We start from the raw sequence: 12,547 nt of genomic DNA on the forward strand, positions 1-12,547 counted from the left end.
GCACAGAAAAGAGAGAAGGAATAGGGAGGTATTATTTGAGATGTTTGAATATATTAATTAAAACACTGTCCATGTGTTTCATTGAGCAGATGACTCAAAGCCTATAGTAAAGCACATTGCCTACCTCATCTAAGACAGCAAATCGTTTAGCTCTCTGTCTTTGTCGCAACATTACAAGACCAGCAATGATGTCAGAGGGCACAATGTCCAAGTCTCGGAAGAACTCAGCAAAAAGAAAAGCAACTTCAGAATAGGCATCCTGTAAATTAGAAAGGATCAATATTAGATAATTTAACACAAAGATACATTTTATTACAGTGAAGAAAGTACTGTTGTCATGTAAAGCTATACAAAGTGCCTTATTTATTCTAGGAAAGGAGCAATAATGTGACCACATAATAATTTCTGGGACTCGTATCTATCGGCAAAATTTATTGTTTCACTAGACCAAGTGGGACCCGTGGGCCCCGTCAACCAACGCGGGGGGGGGAGGGGGCACGGTGTCGGCGCTCACCCCGGAGACAGACGCCCCCGGTGCCAATCACCCCCATCACCCCCCACAAGGTAAATAATGGAATTTATGGAGGGAGAGAGGGGTGGGACCGAGAGGGAGCATGGGAGGGGGATGTGGGGGGTGTGGGGTGGTGGGGGGTAGGGGGTGTGAGTGGGGGAGGGGGTTTGAGTAGGGGAGGGAAGGGGGGTGCGTGTGGTGGGGGAGGGGGGGGGGTGTGGGGGGAGGGGGGTGTGGGTAGGGGGAGGGGTGTGTGTGCGAGGGGGGGGGGTTGTGGGGGGGGGGGGGGGGGGGGGGGGTGTGGGGGGGGGGGGAGAGCGCTCAGAGAAAAGACGGGGAGATAGCCATGGGGGAGCAGGGGGTATCACGGGGGGGGGGTGGAGGGAGGCAGGAGCCAGCGAATGGGACCAGAGGGGAAGGGGCTGGAGCTGGGGGGCGGTGTGATGGCGGTGCAGTCGGGACTCACAGCGGGCGGCACCAGCAGCAGAGGCCGCGGGCACAAACCCGAGCAAGACCACGGGCAGGTGGGGACTAGAATGAGGCCAACCCAAGTGAGACTGCGGGCCCACCCGAGCGAGGCCCACTCTCCCTCCTCTGCCTCAATCCCCCAGTCTCCCTCCTCATCAGCCATCGGCGCCCTCAGAGGCTCTCATCCCAGAGCACCAGTAGCAGAGGCCGCCAGCGCCAGACCCCCCCCCCCCCCCCCCCCCCCCCCCCCCGCGAAGAATCAGTGGTTTATGAAGTTAAAACTGTTGGGGAGGTGGAGAGGGCAGCGACCCCCCTCCTCTTGCAGGGGCATTATGACGTCACTCAAAGAGGCTTGAAAAATCCTTGAGTTGTTTGAAAGGCCGTTTTGGCTTTTTAACAAACTTTAATGATGAATAATGTGAAATATTGCATGAAATGTGAAGGGAACCTGTTTATTGCGTCGACTGGGTTAATGCGAGTAATAATCTGTAAAAAATCTCAACTCTAGTGCATAGCGTTTTGACGAAGGTAGAAAAACACATACAGAAACACGCACACACACATACATACATACAAGATGAGACTTTTATAAGTATATAGATTATTGAATTTGTGAATAAAAGAACATAACACAATTTACTAAACATCTTCTACGCAAAGACAGTGGCAACCAAGACCACTCTTCAGTATGTTTCCAGCTACCATTAGTCTTCAAAGGAACATCTGCATGTAAATATCCTCAGTAGAAAATTCTGTTTTAGCTGTTCATGAGTCAAGTGACTCTCAGTAAGACTTTCATTAATCAAGTATGTTACCATTGAAGCTAGTCTGGCACCTTATATTGTATTCAAACAAAAGAAAACAAATACATTCTCAGTCAATAACCATAAAGAAATACAGAAGAATATAATAAAGTTGACATTAAATAAAAAGTGAGCAATAAGTGAAAGACTAGATTAAAAAAAAACAAGAAGTGGAAAGACAGTTTTTGATTTAAATCAGCTCAATCCAACGTATAAATTTTAAATATATTTATACATCCCTATGGAAGTCATTATATTATAAAGTATGCATGGCAATGTGCAATATTTCAACATAACAGAACCACATGGTTTAAAAGTAATCATGCTGTGTATTAGTAGAAAGTAAGAGAACTACAGATTAACATTACTCTCAAGAGAAACACGAGATAATGGACCAGATTATATTCAATCCAATCCACCAGTTGGTTAACATGGCAACACAGCTGGCAATTACATCAAGATCTCTTTTTAGCAGCTGTCCTGTGAACACTATCAATCACGAGTGGTGACCAAGCCTCTGAACAATGTACACAAGGACCTCACCCCCAGCACTCCTTACGATAGCTTGTACAGTCAAATAATGGTATCGCTGATTTTATGTGATTTTGAAGAAGGATCCTGACCTGAGACATATCGCCATGTCCTCCAGAGATGCTGTCTAATCCACTAGGTTACTCCAGCATGATTTCCACATATGCAGTTCCTTGTGTTTCCATTAGTCAGGTTTTTGCAGCTCTACTTATTGCAATTCCTACTGCACCCTTACTTTTCTAGTCTCTGATCCCATTTTCAGTCCCCATTTCCAATGGGACATTTCTACCTTGCCAGACCTGTGCCCAGAGGACTGTACGCAAGTGTAATACAGTCACAGCCGTGCATCCACCGTTACTGTATTTATTTTCCAGTGGCAGTTCTGGAGTACAGTTGGATCTCCAGCTGGATATGAATGAAGGCTATTAAGTTGAGAGAAAGGCTTTACATGGTCCATGGAATGCTGATTCCTGTGTATCCCAGCCCTGTGCTCATGGCTCCTAGCTAAGAAGGGCATGGTGCTCAGCACAGGGTGATACAGAGGGGTATTAACATGGGGTGGGGAAAGGAAGTATTCAATAATAAAAATCCAATCATATCTTGGGTCTTCAGCCACAAGCTCCTGGTCCCTACACACAGGTTGCTCTTTTTAAATAGTTGAGGCAGTCCTGCAAAATACGAAATCATGTTGACAAGCCGACAGCTGGAATAACGAGCATGGCAAGAGAATAGGTGAGCAAACACAAGCCTAAACGGCCCTTACTTTAGACTTTAGAGATAAAACATGGAAACAAGCTCATCAGCAAGTCCACACTGAATGGCGATCATCTCATACATCAACACGATCATACATACTAGAGAAAATGATTACAACTTACCAAAGCCAATTAACCTACTAACTTGTACGTCTTTGAAATGTGGGAGGAAACTGGATCACCCGGAGAAAACCCATGTGTTCGCAGGGAGAACATACAGACTCTGTACAGACAGCACCCGCAGTCATGATCGAACCTGGGTCTCTGGTGCTGTAAGGTAACACCTCTACCGCTGCATCACTGTGCCGCCAAAATTATCCCATTCAGAATCATCCCGCACACCAGATGTTGTGCACCACAGCTGCAATATTTGAGTAATCTCAAAGCTGATAGGACAATAGTGGTCTTTTGCACAAAGTTCCAGTAATGTCCACTGTCATCAATATGACGCAGTGTATCACAGATATCCATTTATTTACAGTATTCTTTATAGGAACAATAAAGTGAAACTCGTGAAACTATAATCACAAATGATGCTGCCAGAATCTACGTTAATCACCACCTATCTGGTAGCCTGCACCTAATTGACTGTCTACTTTATCAGTGACGAACCCACACTGACAGCTCCATATTATTGTACTCACAACAAATGCTATTTTGGGATTTTAATTGTAGGAATAGAAATCTCAGAACACAGTACACCTGTTCCTAGGACAACGAAACAGAAAGTAATCAACATATTCCAATCAAATTTTACTTGCCTTCATTTCAGTCATGAAATTGTTCAAAAAAAAAGATAGACTGTCAGTGCAAAGGTATGCAATAAAATTTGGCCTCTAAATTAAGTTTTGAATAATGCAATTAAGACATATTTATCCTGCTGAAGGACTTTTGTACCTTCAGCCTGATTTACCAGTTTCCTATTCCACATTCCTGCCTTAAAATCAACCAGGTGGAACAGATCATTACTAATTAAATAAAATGCTTTCACGAATTTCGGGAAGAATAAAACAAAAGGAACAGCACATCTAATACTACAAATACCAGAAACTGAAAGTGATGGAAATAGTTCAGCCTTCACTTTCCCAATGATTTTGCTTCCTTTTGTTCTTTCTCTTTCCCACTAATCTCCAGTCTGTTTAAAATCCCTTCAGCTCCGATGAAGGCTTGGTGACCCGAGATGTTAACAAACTCCTTCTTTTCGCAAATGCTACCTGACCCCCTGAATATTTCCAGCATTTTTACTTTTGAATTTTTTAAACCGTGGAAATTCTGTGGTAGTACAGGTACTGTTTTTAATTTAATTGTGCTCACGTAAGTGATAAAGTGAAATGCTAAAATTGGAGGGCACAGTTCTAACTAGTAAGTAATTACTGATAATGGTTTAAAATCACTAGACATATGATAGTTATGAAAATATAAATTGGTAATGCTTTTGAAAGTGATAACTTTACACCTGGTGTCTCAAGATATTGGCTTGAATAATTGCAAGTTCTCCTGTGAATATACCTCAATCCACTGAGGTCAGGCCAAATTCAGAGTTGAGTTGATGGCACACTTTGTAGAAAATGAACTTGAAATGCTGGCAGTAGCAAATTGCCCATGTTCATCTAGGCAGTGAGCTCATCTTATACTTTGCAGCTCCACCGTGTTAGATGTCTCCATTAGTGTAATCAGCTCAACCATTGATAGGTGTATTTGCTGACTTCCATGACTTACTAAATATTTCACCTGTCCTAAACTCTTCAATATAGTACAGTAAAAGACACAAAGTGTTGGAGTAGCTCAGCGTGTTTGAAGAACAGCATTTCTGAAGAACATGGAACAGTCAGTGGACATTTTTTTAGACAGAGATAAATAGATTCTTGATTAGTACTGGTGTCAGACATTATGGGGAGAAGGCAGGAAATGGGGACAGGAGGGAGAGATAGATCAGTCATGATTGAATGGCAGAGTAGACTTCAAGGACCGAATGGCCTAATTCTGCTCCTATCACATGATAGGTGACATTTCAGGTTGGAACCTTTCTTTAGACTGATTGTGGTGGTGGACAGGGAAGAGAAGCTGGAGGAAAGGATTGGTAGGACAAAGCCTGGTCAGCGATAAGTGGGTACAGGCAACGGTCTTTTTTGATAGCTGGTTGTTGAAAGGCCAGATATGAAAAGACAAAAGGTGTGAGATATTGATAGAAGAATTGTGAATTGTGAAGGCAGATGGAGGGGAAGGGGGAATTGGGTGAATGTCCAGGTGGACACAGAGAAAAGAGGGATTCAGGATCATTGCATTCTGTGTTGCTTGGCTGAACTTGCTGAGATGTGTATCTTCACCCACAATGCAGCAATATGCTGCTTACTTGATACTTCCAACATTGCAACTGGTGGAGAAAATGCCAAACAAACTCACCATCATTCTCAGTAGTATCAGCACTAGGTAAATTTTCCCTGCCGTAGCTTTTTTTCATTGATTCTACGTTCCATTCAATAGCTTTCCACAACTTTTGTGAGTTTAAGATTAAAGTGATCTTGCAACTTTTGTACCACTAAACCAAATGTTGCAGCATTAGGTTTGTTAATATGCTATGCTTTGCTTTGTTCAGGCACATTCTCATCATTTATATCAATTGTCACCATTATCTACTCTGAAAAATATTTTTCATGCTTTTTGTGTATGAGCATAACATTTGTTCACCTGATCATGTTCTCCAGAACTGCCAATAACCAGCTGTGTCTGAGTAGCGTTTGTTTTCCAATGCTGCTCCTATCAGGATGCATGAACTTAGTGGAATGCAGAACGTTCTGTGCCCTTTCAGAGATCATTTTGTTTAACGCCTGCTCCCTCTGACTCATTAGTTGGCTGTTATCCCGAGGCACCTGAAGTCACTCTGTTTGCCTTTGTAACCTCTGCGTGAAAAGTGCTGGTTTTGGACAAAGTATTCAGTCAGGAGCATCTCAATTCAAAGTCTTTCTTTTCTCAGGCATTTCCTGTGCCTGTAACCTGGTATCCAGGGTTGGGTCCTACAATTCTCAGTGATGCTACCACAGCTTTAGAATTCTGATCTGCTCACCAATGCTGCTGATTTACAAGTCTTCCTGCTAGACTTAAAGTGCCCTCTTTTGCTTCACTTGAGGTCCATTCCACACATCTACATCGCCGGTTTGTAACACATTTATTTATTTATTCATATAAAACTCTTATTCTCATCCCATAAAGTGCCAGAAATACAAAGAATCACAACTCTCTCCAATTTCGAGCGTATGATTATATAGAAACATAGAAAAATAGGTGCAGGAATAGGCCATTAGGCCCTTCGAGCCAGCACCGCCATTCAATATGATCATGACTGATCATCTAAAATCAGTAATATCGACGGTGATGTGGAGAGATAAAGAACAATGAATGAAAGATATGCAAAAAGGTAACGATAATAAAGGAAACAGGCCATTGTAAGCAGTTTGTAGGGTGAAAATGAGAAGCTAGTGCGTCTTGGGTGGGGGAGGTATAGAGAGAGAGAGAGGGAATGCTGGGCTAACTGAGGGAAATCAATATTCATACCACTGGGATGTAAGCAGTCCAAGTGAAATATGAGCTGCTGTTCCTCCAATTTTCGTTTAGTCTCACCCTGACAATTGAGGAGACAGAGGTCAGAAAGTCTGTGTAGGAACGGGAAGGAGAATTAAAGTGGCCAGCAACCAGGAGATCAGGTTGGTTCACGCCTGCTGAGCGAAGGTGTTCCATGCTAACCCCTACTCCCAATTCCTCCGTCTACACCGCACCTGTGCCCAAGATGAGGTGTTCCATATTAGAATATCTGAGGTCCTCATTCTTTAGGGTACAGGGGTTCCCCTCTCCCATCATAAATGAGGCCCTCACTCGTGTCTCCTCGGTACCCCGCAGCTCCGTCCTTTCTCCCCCACCCCCTAGTCGCAACAGAGGCAGAGTCCTCCTAGTCCTTACCTTCCACCCCATCAGCCGTTGCATACAACATATCATCCTCTGAAATTTCCGCCACTTCCAACGGGATTGCACCATTAGCCATATTTTTCCATCTCCAACCCTTTCCGCCTTCCGAAGAGACGGTTCCCTTCGCAACTCCCTGGTTAACTCATCCCTTCCCACCCAAACCACCCCCTCATCCCCTGCAACCGCAGAAGATGCAACACCCATCGCTATACTTCCTTCCTCGATTATGTTCCCAACAGTACTTTCCGGTTAGGCAGAGATTCACTTACACCTCCTCCAACCTCATCTATTGTATCTGTTGTTCAAGATGTGGACTCTTATACATCGATGAGATCAAACACAGACTGGGCGATCGTTTCGCAGAAAAACCTGATCTCCCGGTTGCTGGACACTTTAATTTTCCTTCCCATTCCTACAGAGACCTTTCTGTCCTCGCTCTCCTCCATTGTCAGAGTGAGGCTAAACGCAAATTGGAGGAATAGCATCTCATATTTCGCTTGGGCAGCTTACAGCCCAATGGTATGAATATTGATTTTTCTCACTTCAGGTAAACCCAGCATTTCCTCTCTCGCTATCCCCACCCAAGTCGCACCAGCTTCTCATTTTCACCCTACAAACAGCTTACAATGGCGTGTTTCCTTTATCATCATTACTTTTTTTGCATATCTAACCCCTCTGCACTGACAATATATCTGGCTCGCACATAAAACCCCATATCTGACCCCCTGGACTTAACCTAGTCCACTGGTGCTTATCTAATGTGGAAATCTTTTATGGGGAACTTCACAGACCAAATTTTGCATAACAAAGTTTGCAACATCCATTGGCTTCCTTGTTATCTAACATGCTAGTTACTTTGTCAAATAAGTCATCAATTGGTTGAACACAATTTCTCATCCATAAAATTATACCCACTCACTCAGTATTCTGTTAGTATTTCCTTCATTTTCCTACAAACTGTCCTGAAATCATTTTCACCCCTAATATTTTCAGTAATTTGCTGTCTTCCTAGCAGCTGGGACTTTTCCGAAATGCAAAGTCCAATAACTATATATTTAAGCAATAATATTCTATTTAATGTGATCTTGAGAGTACATAATATTTTCTGTGGTAAGCATAAGACAACAATGATAAAAAGATCTTTGTTTTGATTGCACCTACCAACATGCATACATTATTATATTACAGTTAATATGCACCAAGGGCAAATTTTTATTCCAATGCTCCCCTTTACCGAACAAAATCAAGTGAAGTTTAAATGGCATCAGAAAAATAAAACCTCCGGAATGGATGATATTCATTACGTGGTTGGTTGGAGTCAGTATCAGCACAATTACTATATTAAACTTTGAATCTTCAGATATCCTGGTTCAAGCTAAAACTAAAGACAAATAATAACCTCCTCACACATTCCCCTGCAAGTATGTCTGTCACTCGTTTAAAATATACCCCTTCTTTGAACAAGCTCTTAAACATCGCATCTAAATCAGTTTTCATTTTGATTACACTCCTTGAGGATGTTCATCTACGTGTTCAATTAATAAAACAATGAGATTGGGGACATTTCTATTCAACCTGTCAAAGATTTGGGGGAGGTTAGAAAGGTAATCTCAGTGAGGTAAACAAACATAATAGTTGAGTGGCAAATGATAATAGTGCTACCTTCCCAATATTTAACTGAAGGAAATAATGGGTTATCAGGGCTGGATGTTGTGACAGACAGCCTGACACCTTGCATGTCATTTTAATATTACACTTATCCCATCCCCCTGGATATACCAGATTAATAAAATAATGTTTTGTCAGCTAATTACATCTCAAGCTAATCACAAATCAATAACATGCCAACTCCGAAACACGAAGCGTTGAGCATTAGGATCCAGGCATCACGGACAACTTCCCCGCTCACATCTGGCAGTGCTCTCTGTCTGAGCCAGGGGCCACGGAATGTTTTTGAAAGTGGGGGGGGGGGGGTGCTGAGCGATCACTGAGCGATCACTGATCGTGGGAGGGGGTTGCCCTCAAAGTAGACATCAACTATAAGCATCTGCTGAATCTTATTTATCAACACAGAGAGTTAAGGTGCCAAATGAGAATACCAATGAGAATACCAATGATACTTACACTCTGGGTATCCTGCGTCCTGGTGCAGCAAAGGAAGAATTTCAGTCGTCGACTCCAGCTACTAGCCTGTTCCTCTTCCAACCGATGACTGTATTTATAAACATATTTAGTCTTCAAGTTTAACACATTAGGCAGATTGTTCAGTTTTGAAAATGTCTTCCTTAGTATACACTTTTTTTTTGCAACTAAGTAGGTATGTTACAAAACTTACCTTCAGCGGCGCTGCAGTTCGGTCACTGGCCGTGTGCGCTACTTTGGCTCCTTTGAGGGGAGGGGGGGGGGGGGGGGGGGGGTTAAAATGTGTTTTTTCCTGCCTGCCGGAGTTTTATTTTCTCGGGGTGTGAGCTTATGCTGTAGATTTGTTCCGACTGTGAATTTTTTATTTTAAATCGCGGGACAATTTCAGTGCTGGCGTAAAATAAAAATTAGCTTCTCATGTCGTGAACGCCGACAACGGGGACAGATTTCAGGTACGGGACAGCTAAAGGAAAGCCGTTTATTTTACATATAAACGTGCTTCTTAGGATGACCTTAATCCAAATTTTACGTTGCAAAAAGGTGATTTAGGCCCCATACGAACCGGCAGTATTTTTCCTGCCGATATAGGGTATAACTTCACCGCAACGTTCCAATCGATCACGTTCCACACAATCCCACTCGCAAGATGATTAAAATGGCCATTAATTTACGGGAATTAAACTCTAAATACCTTCCATTTGGCCTATAAATTCATGACAATGAGATTTAAAAATCATGTTATATTGTGAATTCTCGTGTGAATGCTATTTGGACACTTAGGCTATTTCAGGACGACAGATAGCACAATGGGCTAAGAGTTCGGCTGGCGACCGGAAGGTAGCCGGTTCAAATCCCGCTTGGAGTGCATACTGTCGTTGTGTCCTTGGGCAAGACACTTCACCCACCTTTGCCTGTAATGGAATGTTACGGCGGCAGGCGCGGGCACACCGCGACGCCCTGTGTCTCCCTTTCAAGGGAGATGCTAAAAATGCATTTCGTTGTCTCTGTACTGTACACTGACAATGACAATAAATTGAATCATTTCATTTTTTTTTATTTTTTTTAATGTTAATATTTTCTTAAGAAATGGATAGATGTTCAGATCTTGTAATTTAATTTTGTAATTAGCTACAATTGGGTAACTAACTAATTATATGCTTTAATTTCAGGTCATTCAAGTAAGATTGTTTCATATTTGTTTCAGAATGTTTCAATCTATAATAACTGAACATTTCTTTCGGTTTTCTTAATTTTTAAGAAAGTTATGGGCTTTTGACTGTCCTCGATTACAGCTTTTGTGTTAAGTCAATGGAAAAGCAATAGGGAACAAGATGCTAATTTCCGAGTATGAAAATGGCCATAACTTTTTTAATACTGAAGATATGAAAGTGAATTAGGTGTCAAATTAAACTTCTTTTTATGCTTTATCTGATGGGATAAATTGCAGACTTGATTTTTTAAATCTCCAAATTTTATAACATTGCTGAACTAAGGAAGCCATTTGGCCCACTGAGTCTATCTAAGGTCTCAAAGCAATTCCCTTTAACCCATTCCACTTATTCCCCTGTAACATATTTTCTCACACATGACCAGTAACACCCTCCATCTCCCCCGCCCCATACAATTCTCGTACCACCCTCCTACACAAAGGACAATTCACCATCAATGTTTTTGGAATGTGGAAGGAAACTGGTGCACCCGAGGGAATACACACAGTCATAGGGAGAATCTACAAACTCCACCAGACAACACCAATGCTCAGAATGGATCACTGGAGCTGTGAGACTGTTACACACTACATTGCCACCCTCATTTCAAACTCTGAACAAACGTAATATATCACAAGTGTTTTTGGAGAGCAATGGATTCTTGATTCTTCCCAGCTCCTAATCATTCTGCCAATTTCAACAATATAGCTAGACATGCTGATATCAAGAGCCAGCAGCAGTAAGTTTCAACAAGTGGCTTTCCACCCAAATTTTCCTCTCATGTTATGCTTCTTTCCTTTGGACATTGACACTATAGATACACAGACACAGGTACTATTTTGGTCTGAGCAAATGAACAGTTTTATACATAACAGCGATAGTGAGCATCTTTTAGCTGCTCAACAATGTAGAATATGGGGCATAAATTTGAAGTGAAAATCTCGCAAACTAAAAATTGCTCCAAATGATATCGGCTGGAGACCAACATTTTAGGTGGGATGGGGATCTTAGATAGAATGCCTCGGAATACCTCCTGATAAACTCCTAGTTGTCAATGAAGCCATTTCTTGAAGAGTATTAACCTCCAAATTAAATATATCTGTAGATGCCTAATTCCGACTAGAGCATTTCTTCATGTTAGCCTGTGCTTTTCACTTCACTAAATTGCAAATTGCTATTATGTGAATTTTTTTGCTTGTGAAATCAAAATAAATGATTCTGCGAAGTCCCAGATCTTAAATTACGATACACTCTCGTGCAAAGCATGTAGATATCCTCGCCTCCAAAGGTCAGGTGGCTATTTTTAGTTTGTTTCAACGGGTGTCAGCTGAATATGGGTGCAAGCTCCACTCAAGGCATAGGTACATTGTCTGAACTGGTGCCACTGCAAGTTTGAGAGGCCATTGCTAAATGGGAGATGTTGACCTTAAGCAAGATCCTGTGTGATTGATCAAATGAATATCAAATGAAGATGGGATCATTGCCAATTTCAAAACCTGGGAGAATGAGCAGTGCTCATTAATCAAGAAACCAAAAAAATGATTTATCTCATTTGCTGTTTTTCACCATTATCTACACTGAAAAATAGCTACAAGCAGCTATGGTGAAAAATCTAACATGTTGCTTACATATTATTGACTAGCATAAGTATGTTTCTAATTAAAGTGTCACAGCGGCGCAGCGGCAGAGCTGTTGCCTCAAAGTGCCAGACATCCAGGTTCAATCCTGACTATGGGTGCTATTTGTGCAGTTTGAATATTCTCCCTGTGACCACACGGCTTTTCTCCAGGTGCTCCAGTATCCTCACATATTCCAAAGACACGCAGGTTTGTAGGTTAATTGGCTTCTGTAAATTGCCCCTAATGTGTAGGATGCAAAAGTGGGATAGAAGTAGTATACGGGTGATCGATGGGGTCGGCTTGGAGTCAGTGGGCCAAAAGGCCTGTATCCATGCTGTATCTCTACATAAATTCAGAAATTGATTATTCAGTGCATATTATATGGGTACATATGTCAACCCATTGAAACACTGAAATTAACATACTTCAGCACAAATACTCTGCTTGTATTGCAGAACATTATGCGATACAACGCTCAGTAACAGCAACATTTGGGGTAAATATCTAAGTTACAGAGTTCCCAGAAAACAATACATTGTATTTGGAAAGC

The 12,547-nt window shown here is 42.0% G+C and overlaps 1 protein-coding gene across 5 annotated transcripts in view; it reads right to left on the reverse strand.

The window, feature by feature from the left end:
* Positions 1-12,547, reverse strand: part of dagla (diacylglycerol lipase, alpha) — a 174,089-nt gene that overhangs the window by 42,164 nt on the left and 119,378 nt on the right. For all 5 annotated transcript variants that reach the window (XM_055649552.1, XM_055649551.1, XM_055649554.1 and 2 more), the window contains 2 exons: positions 9,153-9,240; positions 125-259 (listed from right to left, as the gene is read on the reverse strand). In XM_055649552.1, the coding sequence (XP_055505527.1) occupies positions 125-259; positions 9,153-9,240 (223 nt within the window). The remainder of the gene's footprint in view (positions 1-124; positions 260-9,152; positions 9,241-12,547) is intronic.

This window comes from Leucoraja erinacea, chromosome 18 (genome assembly GCF_028641065.1).
Source record: "Leucoraja erinacea ecotype New England chromosome 18, Leri_hhj_1, whole genome shotgun sequence".
NCBI lineage: Eukaryota > Metazoa > Chordata > Chondrichthyes > Rajiformes > Rajidae > Leucoraja > Leucoraja erinaceus.